The 19,089-nt window shown below is 44.5% G+C and overlaps 1 protein-coding gene across 2 annotated transcripts; it reads left to right on the forward strand.

Moving 5' to 3' along the window:
• Nucleotides 1-3,680: 3,680 nt before the first annotated feature.
• LOC110503495 (neutral amino acid transporter B(0)) lies at nucleotides 3,681-18,869 on the forward strand. Of its 2 annotated transcripts, none has more exons than XM_036961540.2 (8): nucleotides 3,681-7,675; nucleotides 13,429-13,471; nucleotides 13,931-13,999; nucleotides 14,143-14,309; nucleotides 14,604-14,837; nucleotides 15,041-15,235; nucleotides 15,472-15,606; nucleotides 15,825-18,869. In XM_036961540.2, exons 1-8 carry the CDS (start codon nucleotides 7,146-7,148, stop codon nucleotides 16,060-16,062), a joined length of 1,611 nt encoding a protein of 536 aa, XP_036817435.2. In that variant the 5' UTR covers nucleotides 3,681-7,145; the 3' UTR covers nucleotides 16,063-18,869. The 2 variants fall into 2 exon arrangements, with proteins under 2 accessions (XP_036817435.2, XP_036817436.2); XM_036961541.2 differs by lacking the exon at nucleotides 3,681-7,675 and adding an exon at nucleotides 11,060-11,614.
• The last annotated feature ends 220 nt before the right edge of the window (nucleotides 18,870-19,089 follow it).

The following is a 19,089-nucleotide window of genomic DNA, read 5'->3' on the forward strand; positions in this document are numbered from 1 at the left end:
GTACAGGAGAGGGCTGAGAACGCACCCTTGTGGGGCCCCAGTGTTGAGGATCAGCGGGGTGGAGATGTTGTTTCCTACGCTCACCACCTGGGGGCGTCCCGTCAGAAAGTCCAGGACCCAGTTGCACAGGGTGGGGTCGAAACCCAGGGTCTCCAGCTTAATGACGAGTTTGGAGGGTACAATGGTGTTAAATGCTGAGCTGTAATCGATGAACAGCATTCTTACATAGGTATTCCTCTTGTCCAGATGGGTTAGGGCAGTGTGATTGCAATTGCGTTGTCTGAGGACCTATTGGGGTGGTAAGAAAATTGGAGTGGGTCTAGGGTGTCAGGTAGGGTGGAGGTGATATGATCCTTGACTAGTCTCTCAAAGCACTACATAATGATGGAAGTGAGTGCTATAGTCATTGGGAACAGGAACAATGGTGGCCCTCTTGAAGCATGTGGGAACAGCAGACTGAGATAGAGATTGATTTAATATGCTCTGAAGACGCGGCTAGGGATGCCGTCTGGGCTGGCAGCCTTGACAGGGTTAACACGTTTAAATGTTTTACTCACGTTGGCTGCGGTGAAGGAAAGCCCGCAGGTTTTGATTGCCTGGCGGAGGGAATAGCTACACTTTTAGTATTCGGTCATGTTTCCGGTCGCCTTGCCATGATTAAAAGCAGTGGTTCGCGCTTTCAGTTTTGTACAAATGCTGCCATCAATCCACGGTTTCTGGTTGGGGAAGGTTTTAATAGTCACTGTGGGTACAACATCACTGATGCACTTGCTAATAAAGTCGCTCACCGAATCAGCGTATTCGTCAATGTTATCCGGAACATATCCCAGTCCACATGATCGAAGCAATCTTGAAGTGTGGAATCAGATTGATCGGACCAACGTTGAACAGACCTGAGCACGGGTGTTTATTGTTTTAGTTTCTGTCTATAGGCTCCGAGCAACAAAATGGAGTCGTGGTCAGATTTGCCGAAAGGAGGGCGAGGGAGGGCTTTGTATGCGTCGTGCAAGTTCGAGTAGCAATGATCCAGAATTTTGCCAGCCCAGGTCACGCATTCAATATGCTGATAGAATTTAGGGTGCCTTGTTTTCAGATTAGCCTTGTTAAAATCCCCAGCTACAATAAATGCAGCCTCGGTTGCAGTTTCCAGTTTCCATAGAGTCCAATGAAGTTCTTTCAGGGCCGTCGAGATGTCTGCTGGGGGAGGGGGGGATATACTCAAAGAGATTATAATCAAAGAGAATTATAGATAATGCAGTCAGCACTCGCTGTCATGTTCCAGGCAATGTTTTTCCACTCCTCAATTGTCCAATGTTGGTGATCGCGTGCCCACTGGAGACGCTTCTTCCTGTTTTTAGCTGATAGGACTGGAACCCGGGGTGGTCGTCTGCTGCAACAGCCCATTCGTGACAAAGATTCATCAGTTTGCCATTCCGAGATGCCGTTTTGCACCCCACTATTGTACTGCACCGTTATTTGTCTGTTTGTGGCCCGCATGTTACCTTGCACGATTCTTGCCATTCTCCTTCAACCTATCTCATTAACGAGCTGTTTTCGCCCACAGGACTGCCACTGACTGGATGTTTTTTGTTTGTCGCACCATTCTCGGTAAACCCTAAACACTGTCATGCATGAAAATCCCCGGGAGTGCGACCGTTTCATACTGGATCTGGCGACGCCTGGCACCGATGATCATATCACGCTCAAAGTCGCTTATTTGACCAATTTTGCACATTTTATCAAACAGTAGCTAATTGCCTCGATGCCTGTCTGCTTGCTTTGTATAGCAAGCCAAAGCCACGTGAGTCACTGTCTGTAGGAGCAATCAATTTTCATGAGCGGGGTTGTGTACCTAATAAACTGTGTATATATCTCTATTATGTGTGGGAATACTTTGGAACAGATTTCTAAAATGTAAATCACTTGGAGCTGATTTGCTGGTGGTTTTAGTCGTTTATGTCAGACAATGACAAACAATACAAAATAAAAATGTAAAAAATGGTCCAGAACAGTGGTTTTAATTGCTTCCACTCGTTAATCATTGATACCCAAGAAAATGACAGAGTGACGGGAATGTGACAGGTCAAACTGCAATTATGGAATGAAAGTCCTGCTTCAGTAGTCTACAATACTACATATAGAGTACCACAGTATGAGTCATAATATCCACACAAAACCTAGTGGTCAAACAGGGAAATGGTTCCAATCCACAATTCAATTTTTCCATAGGGGATTTTAGAAACATATCAAATAAGTTTTGTGTAGTCTTACCCGAGCGTAACATTTTGATAACCTTGTAATCTCCCTAGGACAAGGTGACTTTTAACAATATATTTGCCTGTATTTACTCCCTCAAAATGAAATGCTAATTAGATGCTAATGTGGCTATCATAAAGAACTACAAATGCCATGATGATCTGGACAAGATTACCGAATCAAGGCAAAGATAAGAATCTCTGGATTAACTATCTAATGTTTGCTCAATTTTAGTAATTAATAGATTGGCTACATTTCTTTCAATTGACAATTTTGTGAACTGTCTGTCTGGTGCATGTTTTAAATGTACTTAATACATGTTAGCAAAGGCATCAGCAAGAGATGACATGCAGGAGCTTGCAGGGATTATTTTAAGTGTTTCTAAAGACCTTTATGGGAAAAATGAATGGTAGAAAAACAATTGGAACCATTTCCCTGTTTGACCATGAGGTTTTACCGTTATTATGACGCCTTCACTCCCGGGCTGATGGCATATTGTTGTTTTGCAGTTCTCATTTGTTGCTCATGGTAGGCCTACGCCTACGTATTTGCTGCTGAGAAATATAATGAAAGCTATTAGTGCTGCCAGTACAGTCATTGGTGAAAAACACAAGGCTCCTCGTCAATAAATTGCGCGGTAGACTATCCTTTGGAGGCTTCTGCTGTGCACGATTGATGTAGTGATGTCCCGTACCTGATGGTTATTTATCTCTCCCTAGTCCCTAACACTAGTTGCTCCGTTTGAGGGACACTCCCCCACCGAGGGACACTCAAAAACGAGGGGGAGGGCTTAAAGGGTGAGTATTTGGATCGAGCCAATGGCCGTGTTCAAATCAAATCAAACTTTATTTGCCACATGTGCCGAATACAACAAGTGTAGACTTTACTGTGAAATGCTTACTTACAAGCCCTTAGCCAACAGTGCAGTTCAAGAAGAAGACAACTTACTTTACCAAGTAGGCTAAAATAAAAAGTAATTATAAAAAGTAACACAATAAGAATAACGAGGCTATATACAGGGGGCACCGGTACTGAGTCAGTGTGCAGGGGTACAGGCTAGTTAAGGTAATCTGTACATGTAGGTGCCAATAACTGAAACAAATTGCAAAAATCACTGAAGCTGGAGACTCATATCTCCCTCACTAACTTTAAGCACCAGCTGTCAGAGCAGCTCACAGATCCCTGCACCTGTACATAGCCCATCTGTAAATAGCCCATCCAACTACCTTTTTTTGCTCTTGCACCCCAGTATCTCTACTTGCACATTCATCTTCTGCACATCTACCACTACAGTGTTTAATTGCTAAATTGTAATTATTTCGCCACCATGGCCTATTTATTGCCTTACTTCCCTTATCTTACCTCATTTGCACACACTGAATATATACTTTTTTTCCTATTGTGTTATTGACTGTATGTTTGTTTATTTATTCCATGTGTAACTGTGTGTTATTGTTTGTGTCGCACTGCTTTGTTTTATTTTGGCCAGGTCGCAGTTGTAAATGAGAACTTGTTGGTTAAATAAAGGTGAAATAAATAAATAAAAAGGTGCTGGTGAAGTGACTATGCATAGGGAACAAACAAACAGCGAGTAGCAGCAGTGTACAAGTGTGTCAATGTAAATTGTCCAGAGGCAATTTTTATGAATTGTTCAGCAGTCTAATGGCTTGGGGGTAGAAGCTGTTGAGGAGCCTTTTGGTCCTAGATTTGGCGCTCCGGTACCGCTTGCCGTGCGGTAGCAGAGAAAACAGTCTATAACTTGGGTGACTGGAGTTTTTTTCTGGGCTTTCCTCTGACACTGCCTATTATATAGGTCCTGGATGTCAGGAAGCTTGGCCCCAGTGATGTACTGGCCCGTTCGCACTACCCTCTGTAGCGCCTTACGGTCAGATGCCGAGCAGTTGCCATACCAGGCTGTGATGCAACCGGCCAGGATGCTCTTGATGGTGCAGCTGTAGAACCTTTTGAGGATCTGGGGACCCATGCCAAATCTTTTCAGTCTCCTGAGGGGAAAAGGTTTTGTTGTGCCCTCTTCACGACTGTCTTGGTATGTTTGGACGATAATATTTTGTTGGTGATGTGGACACCAAGGAACATGAAACTCGCAACCCACTCCACTACAGCCCTGTCGTTGTCTTGCTCACATTGAGGGAGAGGTTGTTGTCCTGGCACCACACTGCCAGTTCTCTGACCTCCTCCCTATAGACCGTATCATCGTTGTCGGTGATCACTGTTGTGTAGTCAACAAACTTAATAATGGTGTTGGAGTCGTGTTACGCCACACAGTCGTGGGTGAACAGAGAATACAGGAGGGGACTAAGTACATACCCCTGAGGGGCCCCAGTGTTAAGGATCAGCATGGCGAACGTGTTGTTGCCTACTCTTACCACCTGGGGGCAGACCGTCAGGAAGTCCAGGATCCAGTTGCAGTGGGAGGTGTTTAGTCCCAGGGTCCTTAGCTTAGTGATGAGTTTCGTGGGCACTATGGTGTTGAATGCTGAGCTGTAGTCGATGAAGAGCATTCTCACATAGGTGTTCCTTTTGTCCAGGAAAGTATTGGCGGTGTGGAGTGCGATTGACATTGCGTCATCTGTGGATCTGTAGGGGTGGTATGCGAATTGGAGTGGGTCTAGGGTGTCTGGGAGGATGCTGTTGATGTGTGCCATGACCAGCCTTTCAAAGCACTTCATGGCTACCGTAATCATTTAGGTAGGTTATCTTCACTTCCTTGGGCAGAGGGACTATGGTGGTCTGCTTGAAACATGTAGGTATTACAGACTCGGTCAGGGAGAGGTGCGAAAATGTCAGTGAAGACACTTGACAGTTGGTCCGCGCATGCTTTGAGTACACGTCCTGCTAATCCGTCTGGCCCAGTGGGTTTGGGAATGTTGACCTGTTTAAAGGTTTTGTTCACATTGGCTACCGAGAGCGTTATCACACAGTCATCCAGAATAGCTGGTGCTCTCGTGCATGCTTCAGTGTTGCTTGCTTCGAAGCGAGCATAAAAGGCATTTTGCTCGTCTGGTAGGCTCGCGTCACTGTGCAGCTCGCGTCTGAGTTTCCCTTTGTAGTCCGTAATAGTTTTCAAGCCCTGCCACATCCGACGAGCGTCAGAGACGGTGTAGTAGGATTCAATCTTAATCCTGTATTGACGCTTTGCTTGTCTGATGGTTAATCTGAGCGCATAGCTGGATTTCTTATAAGCGTCCGGATTAGTCTCTCACTCCTTGAAAGCGTCAGCTCTAGCCTTTAGCTCAATGCGTACGTTGCCTGTAATCCATGGCTTCTGTTTGGGATATGTAAGTACAGTCACTGTGGGGACGACGTCATCGATGCACTTATTGATGAAGCCAATGACTGAGGTGGTGTATTCCTCAATGCCATTGGATGAAGAGCATCAAAACGACTGCAGGCGAGTGCCCAACTAACTGATCTACAAATCACCTTGCATCATAAGTAATGACTCATTATTTGTAGATCAATTGTCTGTCAGTCACAAGGCACCCATGAAACATTGCGGTTTTGATCCTCTCGAACACGGCCTATGGCTTTCAGTTCTGTAGCCTTCACCAAGTGAGTGCCTAAGTGAATATTTTATCATTGAAGTTATGCTATTTTTGACAATACATTACACATATCATAAGGACATACTTTGACAGCATAGATTTACCCTAACAAAGTGGTCTGAATCTCCTGGTTTGCAGGCACATCGGGCAGGTCACACTAGGCTGGCCTGCAAAGTGATATGTAATTCCCAGCCAGAGTTAGGATATCCAATTTTATTTCTATTTTTTATAACCTGCAACCTGCTTTTAGAATGACTGTCAAGCTAAGATAAATGGATAAATAAGACTAACAAAACCATCTTAACTGGAACAACCATCTCAGTAAAGGATTGGATTAGTTTCGAAAAGTGTATGTTATTTATCTTTGTGTAGCATCAAATCAATCAATCTATGTGCATGCAAAAACACACACATTGAAACAAACAATTCTAAAAAAAATCAACTGGCAATAGAGTATGCTGAGAAATATGATACTGACTGGCGGGTTTTTGAGTGTGTGATGATTGTAACTTCTATATTTTACAAATATTGGGTACAATGTACCATTATACTAGATTATCTGCAGATGTACCCTAAAAGGTACCACACAGTACCATGTGACATTATATGTGTACCTTGAAAGGTACAGTATGTGTATTTTGATATTTTTGTACACCTGGGAACAATTCTATACCCTCACCGCAACTTATTTTTCTGAGCGTGAACGAGAGAGGTTGAATCACTGATGCTGATGCAATCCACCCCTAACGTGTCATCTAGGGCAGTGGTAGGCTACAATGAAGGATGTATATACACTGATCTAGGTTCAGGATAATGCCCTCATTTTAGTGTACCTCTAATTGCTAAAATGTAATTTCATTCATCATTGAGACATATTTATCAATCATAGGAAAAATATGCGTGATTTAATTGCTCATTGTGTGTTTACTTATTTGTCCATTTGAATTATTTTATTTGTGCAGTCATGGTTTAGAAAATGTAAGATGATATTGCTCCCCTTCTATTTGATTTTAGAATTATTTTGGTATTAGGACAGATGGCCTAGAAAGGTTGTTTGAATAGGTAATGTGTTGGGCACGTCACCAACCTGCATGAGCCCGCCCTCTGCTTGACGTTACCGTGCATTTTTCCGGCGCTGGTTGGGTTATAAATTACGGGCTGAGAGGCGCAGCAACTCACCGGAGTCATTTCGCTACAATACAAGCTCATTATTATCTCCAACGGCTACACTAACAGATCCTATAGTCAAACAATCTTTGACTATCATTTTCTCTCTCAATATAATAATTTTGTTTAGGTGTTAAGACACACTCAGGGCGCACAATGGCAGAAAAGATCAACTTGGAGGGGAAGGCATCCAACGGAGAGGCGCATCAAGATGAGCTGGTAGCCAACGGATTCGGCCACAATACGTGTTCCAAAGAGACAACAACGGAGAAAATCAAGAGGTTAGTCATGGCCAACTTTCTGGTGATTCTCACCGTGGCCGGGGTGATCATCGGGGTGTTCATCGGACTTGGCGTGCGCCACATGGAGCTGAGCAGGACACAGATCCTCTATGTGGGTTTCCCTGGTGAACTGCTCATCCGGCTGCTGAAAATGATCATAATTCCCTTGGTCGTGTGCAGTCTGGTGTCCGGGGCTGCCAGCATCGACCCCAAAGCCCTGGGTAAGCTAGGCGGCTGGGCCATGCTCTTCTTTTTGGTCACCACCTTAATTGCGTCAGCAATCGGGGTGATCATGGCGTTCATCATCTCCCCCGGATCGAACACCGGCTCCAAGCCGATTTTGTTGGATGACGGCGAGCTGCCCCCGACCAAAGAAGTGGTGGACTCATTCTTGGACCTGATCAGGTGAGATTCAATTGTCTGGCAGTGGCAGGGTGGTGATTTAGGCTAAGCAAAATGGGCAGAGAGGCTGATGTGACATAGCCATTTGGGGGGTCGTTCACTGAAGTGGCTGCGACCTTGCCTTGTTTTGTAGGCGTTCTTATTTGTCACAATGACTAAATGCACACACGTGCCAGACTCCCTCAGCAGCAAGCTAATGAGCCCACTGTTTGAATTTGAGTGGGGTTCTTTGGGATGTTGCTTTAATCTCCCAAATTAGGCATACATTTCCGCATATGAATTAGAAAACCGAGCCAAGCAGTCTGACTGCAAGTTTGTCTTAAAATTGTTGGCCAGTGCTCTCGTGCTGGGTCAGTACAAATAAGGTCTCTTGACATTTTGAAAGAGGGGACTGTCAGTCCTTCTTTCTGGGACTGTTGGCGCCATCCAGGTTCATTAAATAAAGGCACCGTTTCCCCAACCGGCCGGGGTTCCGTTTGCTGTGCGCCCGGAAAATAAAATCGTAATTTATGCCTCTGTCAAAACCAGATGAGGAAAGATATCTTGGACATTCCGTTCTTTCTTGGTTTACCACACTTTGTCATGCTTTAAACAAAAAAAGTTGTTTTAAAAGAGGGATGATGCTGTTCTCAGAGACAGACAACGAAATGATTGCACAGTCATTGCTTGTAAGCACACTTTCCTGAAACATTTCACAACCCCAGTGCGCCAAGAAAAAACCCTATGCTCAGAATACTTTTTTCCATTCCTAGGGGTGACACACTAAGAAATACTGTTCTACATTATCTGTCTTGCCAGTCAATGAACAGTAATGGATGTTCAAACCGAATCAGTGGGCAAAATGATGGTTGTGTATTCTAGTTTTATTACAATGTACACTTCTACTGCTTTGGTGCCCTAAAAGGCTCTCAAGTACACTGATCATACACCATACACACCTCACCATGTCGTTGGATTTAGTAAGGAAGTGGTGAACAGTTGGTCAACATACTCAATCTCCTACGAATGTGGCAAATTCCGTGGCATTGAGCCCCTTACTAATACGACAGAACTGATATCCTAAAACAAACGATTTACAAATGATTTACTGGACCTTGGTTGTCTTAACCCATCTTAATACGCTGATGTTCCAAAGCATCAGGTTGCGTTTACATAGTTAGACCCTGACTGTGACTGTTGACAGGGGGGGGGGGGGTTGTTATGCTACCACAAGAAGCTAGCAAACCATGTGACCCAACTCCCGCCCACCGCTCTGTCCTAGATCAGGTCATTAAGCTAGATTAGTTAGGAGTCTTTAAACCTAAACATCTTGCCAATCATTTAGACATTCACATGTTATGCAACAATGGGATAAGAAAGAATGGCCTATTCTCCCGAGTTTGAACTGAATTTAAAGGACCCTAGGGATTCGAAACGTGACTAGACCACGCTACATCTACAGAGTAGCTCTCCTGGTTTTTCATTATAAAAAGAGCCCCTCTCAGGCTATTTACATTCATGTTGGAGGCCCATTCTTCACGCAACCTTAATTAGGCCCATGTCTGTTGCTTTGGGTTCATAAAGAGAAGCATGTGTAGTGTCTCTTAAGTTAAAGCCATGCAGCCAGACTCCTTGATGTAGCCTAGTATGGGGTTGATGCCAGTTTCCACAAGCAACTTCTTGTAAAACAATTCGCTTGCAAAGCAGATTTACTATTTTGCTCTGTGGCAGATGGAAGCAGCCAAAAACACAGCCTCATACTCAACCTTTTAAATCGTTTATAAATGACACGCTCTTTTTTTTGTGTTTTTTTGTCAGTCAGTTGCTCTGTTCCTCCTGGTCCAGCATTGTGGGTGACCTCTAAACCTCAAAATTAATTGTGATCAACCTCCATCGAGTCCAGATCCCTAGATCCTGGTCCAGGAAAACCGTTAAAGCCAGATTACACGGGTGGGGGTATTGGGGCAATGAATATTGTTAATTTATAATCTTTCTATGAATGGGATTGTAATTCCTTAACCTATAGTTGTCATTATGACAACTCGCTTTCTGCATAATAGGATCTACAAGTTGAAACCGGGTGGTCTCTCCTTCCCAGTCCAACACATAAGGAATCCACTCGTTTATAATGCATTGTGCGCCATTTTGATATTAAAAAATAAATAAATTGAATAAGACTTTCTTGGATGCGCGTTGCTCTCGGCAGGGAATCAGTGAGAAAGGTTGTCAGTTTCGTGAGGACACACACACACACACAAAGGCCACAAAGGATGATGGTTAATTGTGCAGCTTGCATGACTCATGTGGCTCATTTGAAGTGACCACTCTCTTTCGGGTTCCCGTTTTGGCAACAAGCCGGGCCGAGGAGCGGTTCACTACAGCGGAAACGAGGAGCCCTTTAAAGCACGCACTCTCGCACACACTGTCTTTCACTCCCTCCTCTCGCTCTCCTCCGTTTTCTCGCGTACATACGAACACAATATCACAAAAAGTTGTGGCGGGTTCTCGTAGTTACAAATGACCTCAATAACTTACTGGCTTAAACCGGTCCTGAGGTTAAATAAAGGTCATAAACCAACTGAAGAGGAACAAGGCATCAAATTTCCCGACCGGGCACGATAACCCCTCACTCCCCTTCACTTCCTGTTATACTTTGCTTATCTTATCTCCACAGGAGGCTGGTGGCACCTTCATTTGGTAGGATGGGCTTGTGGTAATAGCTAGAGCAATATTAGTGGAATGGGGTCAAACACATCACACATGGTTTTGATGCCATTCCATTTGCTCTGTTCCAGCCGTTTATTATGAGCTCTCCCTCCCCTCAGCAGCCTCCGCTGCTTATCTCCACCTGGCTTTCATCCATTTGCTTTCCCACTTGTCAGTTCAGTGCTTCGTTCACAGGTGCCCCTATGCAGGCAGTGTTGTACTTATTAGTCTAACCCTGAGACGAAACACAGAGACAAACATACAGGACAACGGGCCGTGGCTGTTCATATGTAGACGGCATTAAGAGCCAGAGAGAAGGGCAGTAGTACTATTCATTCGGATTTGAATGGGGGATCATGTTAATACCGCTTCAGGACAAAGAAAGGTGGAGGTAAGGTATCAGGCGTGTTGCATCAGCCATCCTCACTGGCCTGCCCCTCCTCCCTGCGCTCTCTCTCTCCGTCTCTGTGGCATTTAGCTCACCTCCCTGAGCAGTATTTCAGGAGTGACTGCAAGGGTGTCTACCATCTGCGTCAGTTAGCCACGTACAGCCAGGAGGGACCCATGGGTTCTCATAGGTCTAGAGAGGTCCAGGATGGGGTGTGTTTTCACACTGGTATGTAAAATAAGGTGCCGTTGTAGTGGTTGCCACGTTTCACACGCAGTCGCAGATCCGGTTTGACCAGGTAGAGGCGGTCTCGAGTGGCCATAAAAGCGACATGTCAACAACACTGAATGGCTGAGGTCTACGCCACCCAGTAGGTTGTAAACACGACACGCCCATCACCATGCTCCACGTGTACCCAGAAGATCAGGCGCGCTGTGTCGTTGTGACCCTTTTGCTCATTACTCAAACCCCATGGGGATGTAAATCTAAACACCGATATGCAAATGCAGTATCAACTTGCAGTTACGCAAGTGTGTACACGGCATTGATGGCAAAATGTCAACTGCAGAACTTTTGCAGTAATATGACATGGAGACGGATGGCGTCTGCGCACATCGCATTCCAAAAGTGGACCCTGACCGAGAGGGGTTAATGTTTTTAAATGAGTGCTGTTGCACATTCACAGTCGTTTAGTGTTCATGGACAGTCTCGCTTTGAGAGGTGGGAGCGCCTCAATTAGGGATCTCTGTAGGACTGTGGTAGGGAAGGAACAAGGCAGTGACTTACTGACTAAGAATGCAGAGAATGTCGGGACTGGAGATGCACAATGTCTGAAAACGAGAGAAGCCTTCCTTGGGTCTTTGGCATAGGTACGGCTGCCATACAGAATGTTTTTTTGTGTTTTTTTTTGTTTTTAGGGTGTGTCTGTACGTGTCAGAGTGTGTGTATTAGGCTTACACCTGTAGCCCTGTTTGTTCTCTTTTTCCGTCTATTCTAGCCGTGGCTATGCTAATTTAGCTCTAATGGCTGTGGTGGCATTGGGTTGTCATGACACGGCATAACAGGAAGAATAAATAGGGAAATGGAGGGGGTAGGCAGAGTCAGCCTGTTACTAAATATAAACTGAGATGTGAGTTTTGGGCGGGCAGACTGTTGTGCTGCTCGGGGCGTCAGGGGGAAAATCGGACAGCCACTTTAACGTCTTTACTTCCTGTTTGCGCTGGAACCTTCACTCCCATCCAGAGCGACAGAGCGGTCTAGAGAGGGCATTTCCTTTCCCTGTTTGACCAGGTCCTGCAACAACCCATGGAAATTGATTTTTGTTGTTGAATTGACAGGGTTTGACAGGGCTTCCTAAAAATGTGGTTTCAGGACAACTTCTGTCTCGAGTTATTCTATCCTCGGTCACATGGTGCGACCGCTTAAATCCCACAATGCGTTGTTTCCTGTCCCGCCCGCCCGTCATGTCAGAAAGAGATACAGGATAAAAACATGAAAGAAGTTAATCCCTCATTACTCTAAATCCATATGGAGGTTGACTAAGAGGGAAGGGGGGGGGGGGGGGGGGGGGTTAGTGCTCTGAAGAGAGTTTCCCACTATGTTCGCCAGTATGTGGCATTGAGGGGTGGTACAGCAAGTCCACTGAGGTGTGTACTGTATTGTACAGCAGTCATCTGCCCACCCCTCTTGGCAGGTCTTGGTTTGGACCTGTAATCCCAGCAGCAACAGTTCTGGGGGCAGTTGGAGGATTAATACACTGAAACGCTCCCTGCTATTTCCTCATCACTCATGGTTGGCTCCCTCGTGAGGCGTGTTGTGCCCAAGGTTATAGGCATTGAGTTAGCACGAAGGCATCCTGGAAAGATTGCTTAGACGTTAGAACAAGGAGTTCAGTTAGTGGTTGTATCCCGTGGGTTTTACCTTTTAGTCACAGACCTAGGATCAGTTTACCTTTCCCAAATTCCATTTTTGTAATGAGATATATACACACACCCATTTGATTCTTGAAGTATTTCATTTATGCATTCCTCATGAGTTTAGTTCAATGGTTGTACCCCAGCAGAAACCAAAATATAAGCGTATTTTACAACGTAAATGTAAACAAACACTGAATAGAATCAAAGCATGGTTAAAACTGGTCAGTTCTTACATCCATAGCTCTGTATGCATTTGAGTGGATACATTTCTTCAGCCCCATCCCATAGCTTTTGAGCGAAACAGAGGCGCGAAGAAAGCTTAGTTCTGGTTTCAAATGAGTTTTCCAGCTTAAATGGTTAAAGCTGCTTAACTGTGACTAGGTGAATGTCTCATGGCAACTTCTACCTCGTGTAGCACACTAAAGGGCACAGGGCTGCATGTATACTGTTACTCACCAGAAAACAAAATACATTTTAGCCCTGGCTAACAAAATACATTTTTAGCCCTGGCTAACAAAATACATTTTTAGCCCTGGCTAACAAAATACATTTTTAGCCCTGGCTAACAAAATACATTTTTAGCCCTGGCTGTCACACACCTGCATTAGCACCTGTGTCCCTCAGCACTGATTTGACTGAATGTTTCGCTTTCTGTAATCCCCGACATTTTAGTTTCTAGCTGTGGTTTCTGATCACCATTAGGGTCACTGTCAGCATAGCTGGTGCCCGTGTAGTGTACTGAATGTGTCTCTTGTTCTCTCTTCCAGAAACATCTTCCCCTCCAACTTGGTGTCTGCTGCCTTTCAGTCTGTGAGTATCCTCTTGTACCACACGTATAATAGTACGAGCGAGGGTGAGAGTAACTGAGACTTGAAGGAATAATCCACTCAAACTATCTTTTGGTATCCACCCCCCCCCACCCCCCCGTTAGTCCACTTGTTGATACAGTCCCAACATGTTTTGCATGTCCGCAATCAAGTTTTCAAGATCTGGAATTTTCAAAAAGCAAATTGTGATTTACCACAAAACGCGTCACCATGATGATGTAGCAAGTTACAATTTTCTTTTTGAAAGTCCTATATCTTGACAACTTGATGGCTGACATGTAAAACGTGTTGGGACTGTATTAACAGTGGACTCATTAAACAAATACGCATGTGTGTGGATTATTCCTTTTTAAGGATTTTTTTGGGGGGGGACCCACGTAATTAACTAAACAGAACATGTCTTTCATCATTGACCTAATGAACAATTCTCCTCTGTCTGCAGTACGCTACCAGCTACAAGTTTGTGACCAAGAATGGCACTAATGGCTTGCCCAACATCACAGTTGAGAAGGCGAGTAGACTAAAATGCCAAAATGAGTTGGAAATCTATATAGGATGTCACATTTGACTTTCTAATACCTACGGCTGTTGACAGTTTGAACGTGTCTAAAAGGCATCAGTCACGCTGACCTGAGATATTGCGTGTGTGTCTAGGTTCCCTTTGGCACAGACCAAGACGGTATGAACATCCTAGGACTGGTGGTGTTTGCCATAGTGTTTGGTGTAGCCCTGAGGAAGCTGGGAGAGGAGGGAGAGATCCTCATCAAGTTCTTCAACTCCTTCAACGAGGCCACCATGGTGCTGGTGTCCTGGATCATGTGGTAAGGGAGTCCTTTCCCCAGCAGCACTGTCGGGAATAGATGTGGGAGGGGACACACGCGTGATATGAGTTTTGCCACCCCGCGTTTATCTTTCACATGTCAACTCGTAATTGTTAGGATAGTAATATGGTATTTCAGTTGCGTTTTTCAAGGGCCCAAAGTCACTGTTGTATTGGTACTAGCATCACGTGGTAATATTGATGCATTTCTTTTTTTTTATTATCATTTTCGTACTTTTATTGTATTTGCGTCTTTACAAATTTACAACGGTAACCCACCTCTCCCCCTCTCCAGGTATGCCCCCCTTGGAATCATGTTCTTGGTAGCAGGGAAGATCGTGGAGATGGAGGACGTGGGAACGCTGTTTGCCAGCCTGGGCAAGTACATCGCCTGCTGTATCATTGGCCACGCCGTCCACGGCCTGCTGGTCCTGCCGGGCATATACTTTATCATCACTCGCAAGAACCCCTACACCTTCCTGTGGGGCATCTTCACCGCTCTGGCCACCGGCTTTGGCACCAGCTCCAGGTACGGTTGTAGTCACTAGATCACCATACTAGAGTTGATGGTAAGCCTTAATTACTCTTATACCAGTGTTGCTCTTATACCGTGCCAAAAACGCTCAACTCCTTTACTCTGCAGTTCAAATACAACTATTCCAATGCTATGTAACGTTACCAGTTAGTATACGACAAGCCCCTCACACGCTCCCCCCCCCCTCTCTCTCTCAGCTCTGCCACCCTGCCCCTGATGATGAAGTGCGTGGAGGAGAACAACGGCGTGTCGAAACACATCAGTCGTTTCATCCTGCCCATCGGGGCCACGGTGAACATGGACGGTGCCGCCCTCTTCCAGTGTGTGGCGGCCGTCTTCATCGCTCAGCTCAACAGCATCCCGCTCAACTTCATCCAAGTCTTCACCATCCTGTGAGTCCCGCTCCCTCTAGTCCGTTTGATTCAATCCAGTCCGATTCAGAGCGGCAGTTGTGTTGGGTAAAGCGGAGCAAACTGAAATGTAGTAGCTACAGTATATATACACACTCACACGTACAAAACAGAGTTGTATAAAGCTTGGGTCAAACTTGCTAGGCTGAGTTTTAGGAAACGCTGTGCTCTTGAGTGACTAATTCTCCCTGTGTGTCCCCCCCCCCGCCCTCTGTCAGAGTGACAGCCACGGCGTCCAGTGTGGGAGCAGCAGGGATCCCTGCTGGGGGCGTGCTGACGCTGGCCATCATCCTGGAGGCAGTGGGACTGCCCACCAACGACATCTCCCTCATCCTCGCCGTCGACTGGCTCGTGTGAGTACCTCGTGTTGACTGCAGTTCTATTGGAACAGCTCCTCCATCCATCAAGGCCTCTATAATGCTGTCGTATACATGTCATAACAGCCATGACCGTTTTTGTGTCTGCTTCACACACTTGACACAGCATTGACATGACGTAGTTATGGATACGGTGGAAGAACCCGGGTTTGGTTTGGTTTAAACCGTGATTGGACAATTTCTCTTGTTTCCAGTGACCGTACCTGCACCGTTCTGAACGTGGAGGGCGACGCCTTCGGAGCCGGGCTGCTGCAGTGGTACGTGGACCGCTCTGCCAAGCCCGAGGAGGGGGAGGAGCTAAACGAGGTGAAGATGGAGGATGAGACGCCCGCCGTGCCTGAGCACTCGCCCCTCATCGGAGAGAAGGAGAGCAGGGGTGCGGGCGACGAGAAGGCGGCGGCTCGCGGCTCTGAAAAAGAGTCCGTCATGTAGATGGTTCACTGCCGTGTCATCGATGACCCTCCGTTTGACCCCTCAATCTATACTCTCCATATGTGACCCCCTCATGCAGAAAGGAGGGGAGAGGACCTTTTCTGACTTCCATTCATAGACGATTCCTCTCCTTGTGTCTTCTCTCTTTCTAAGAGAAGACTAAGAGATCCAGGTTGGGGGGAGGGGGAAGGAGAGTGTGAACAGAGGCTGTTCAGATTTTAACATTAACTTTTTTTTTTTTTTTTACATAGATTTTTATAAGGACTCTAGTTTGGAATCCTTTGCCTCCAATTTTTAAATGTTTTATTTATTTCTGCTTTGGTTCAGAAGAGCTGGCCTTGACTTCCTCTCTTTTAAATATTTTTGTCAAAATGTATAACAGCAGGCAGACTTGAAAAGGTAAATATCTCCCTGTATTCTATATCTATTCCCATGTACAGTATGTTTTTTTTTGTGTATGAAGTAGCCTACACTAATTATCTCACTGCACTCTGTGAGAGTAGATGATGAAGATTCCTATGGTGGTACATAAGATGCACCAAATGAAGTTTAAATCCTCAGTGATGTTCCACTCCTGGGGAAAAAGGACCTTTTTGACACGAGCTCACTGTAAAATCACACACACTAATGTGGCTCTGTTCAATGCTTCTCATCTGTTACTGTGTCATTTCAATTAGTCAGTCCGGGGCTCGCGTCTATGCCAAGCACAAGAGGGCCCCCATGTTCTTACAATCTCCCGTTTTTGCACAGTCCAAACTTTTTTCCAATGTTACAAGAATGTGTGAGAGGTGTTGCCGTAGAGAGCCCCCTCTAGTAATTGAATAGGATATGTCATAATCTCTCTCAGTTCCATAATGGGACAAAATGGCAGCCATCTTGGTCAGGGAGAAATTCAAAACCAGTCTAATTGGAATTAATGGCAGTAGAGGCATAGGTGATGCATTTCCTGCTTTTTCTCAGGCAGGGGGGAAAAGTAAAGCATGTGATATATCAGAAATTGTGCTATAGAAATAATGTCACCCTGAATTATTGACATATATTATACAGGTTTTTATGTGTACATATCCTCTAAAATATATGTAAAGAGACCATAAATGTGTCAGATTTTGTTTTCTTGGAAAGTGCTATTATATGATAGAATATCAATACTTGTTGCATTTATGGTCTTATCATCAACTGATTTGAGCCAGTGTATGGCTGTGGATTGACTGTATTGTTTAAATGGAATATTCAGTTAATTTGAAACATTTTTATAGACTCATTCCTCAAACTGTCTGGCTAACTAGATAGCTAATACACACATACAGTGCAGATCAATCATTTTTGTTTTACACTGTTTTACCACCGCGCTGGCAAAACATAGTTGACCAACATGGCTGACTTTTGGACCTTGATAAGAAGGTTCATGTCCGTTCTAGTTGCTAACACTATGGGTGTTGCACTCCGTGTGCCCTCATTAGGATAGGGGTCGCAGTAACAGGAGGTTGCATGTCCTATGTTTTTTTGGGCTTAGGACTTTCGGGAGAAGCGTGGGAAGATGAGTGGGGTAGGTAAGTCTCTGAGGCAAATGAATTTATAGAGGGAAGAAATTCAAATTGTCTCTATTACAAAAGTGTATTTTTAGAGCAATTGTTATTGGCTGTAAGCCATTTATCAATTTGTGTTTTATTTCATTGCTTTTAATGGTCTCCAAAGCAGAAGAGGCCAGTAGGAACATACTCTGACATTATCCTCTTTTTGTGTCCGTTCTACCGTTTTAAAATGGTCTCCAAACCGGCTTCCCTTCGTTAGTGAAGCATGTCCCTTACCGAAACCATTGGCACACCTTTAAAACATTTTTTTTAAAGACTTATTTAAATTATTTTACCGTGTATTTTTGCTAGTTATTTGATGTTTTAATCATTTGTTGGTAATAGCTTTTTATTCTCAAAAGATGTTTATTTTGTTCAACGGTTATTTGTTTGTGTGCGTATGTACCTACTACTTCTGTTCGGCTCTTTCCCCGTTGCGGTTAGTTCAGACAATGTGTCCTGTGGTCCGCTCATTTGTAATACCCATCCATCCAGCGTTGATAGGGTCAGTCCATACCGCTGAGAGGAAATCCATACTGTGTCTGTCACTGCCTGTGTTGTGGTTCAAAAGCTGAGGGATGGACCTGGATCAATTCGAAGCAAGAGTATGCAAGGACTGACCATCCATGATATCAAAATGATAGTTTTAACTATGTTTTGAGGCTGTACAGTGTTTGTCTACAAATACTTAGTTTGGAGTATAAAACACTTTTATTTTGGGGTTCAGATTGGGGTTCAACAGTTGAACTAAGCTCATGAGCATGTCTAAGTTATATTCTTCAAGAATCAATGGGTACACTGTGTCATTAATTTATACGTCCGAAAATGTATGTAGCAACTAAGGATTCTAGCTTGAACAATTCCTCACATTTTCTCTGAAGATTTGGTTTCCTAACCTCACCGCCTGTATTCAATCTACTCTCTGAGCTTATTTATTTTAGGAACAGTGATTTACAAAGGTAAACCTTCAATAGTGGACATACTAGCAATATGCTGGTTACCGGGGATAGTTTGCAAAAAGAAGGCTACAAAAATACAGTTTACTGTATCAGCCAGGTTGATATCTCGTTTGGAACAATTGTCTTGAAGGCGCAGCATCCTATTTTTCAGATGTAAACATATTTTTATATTGCAAAACCACTTTTGAACCTTTGATGCCACCTTTTGGTTCCATAGCCTTTTCTCCCTGCTGTCTTTTTATGCAATGCTGTAAATAAATGCTTATCATTCCACAGGGTCTTCGGAGTGACGTCACCACGTTTGTGTTTGAGTCAGCGTGTGTACAGATATGTGTGGTGATGGTGGATGGGACTCAGAATGGCACACATACACAATCCATGTCTCAATTGTCTCAAAGCTTAAAAATCCTTCTGTAACCCGTCTCCTTCATCTTCACTGATTCGAAATTCATTTTATTAACAAGTTATATCAATAAGGGATATGATAGCTTCACCTG

This window comes from Oncorhynchus mykiss, chromosome 24, assembly GCF_057628025.1.
Source record: "Oncorhynchus mykiss isolate SJ-2025 chromosome 24, ASM5762802v1, whole genome shotgun sequence".
Classification (NCBI taxonomy): domain Eukaryota; kingdom Metazoa; phylum Chordata; class Actinopteri; order Salmoniformes; family Salmonidae; genus Oncorhynchus; species Oncorhynchus mykiss.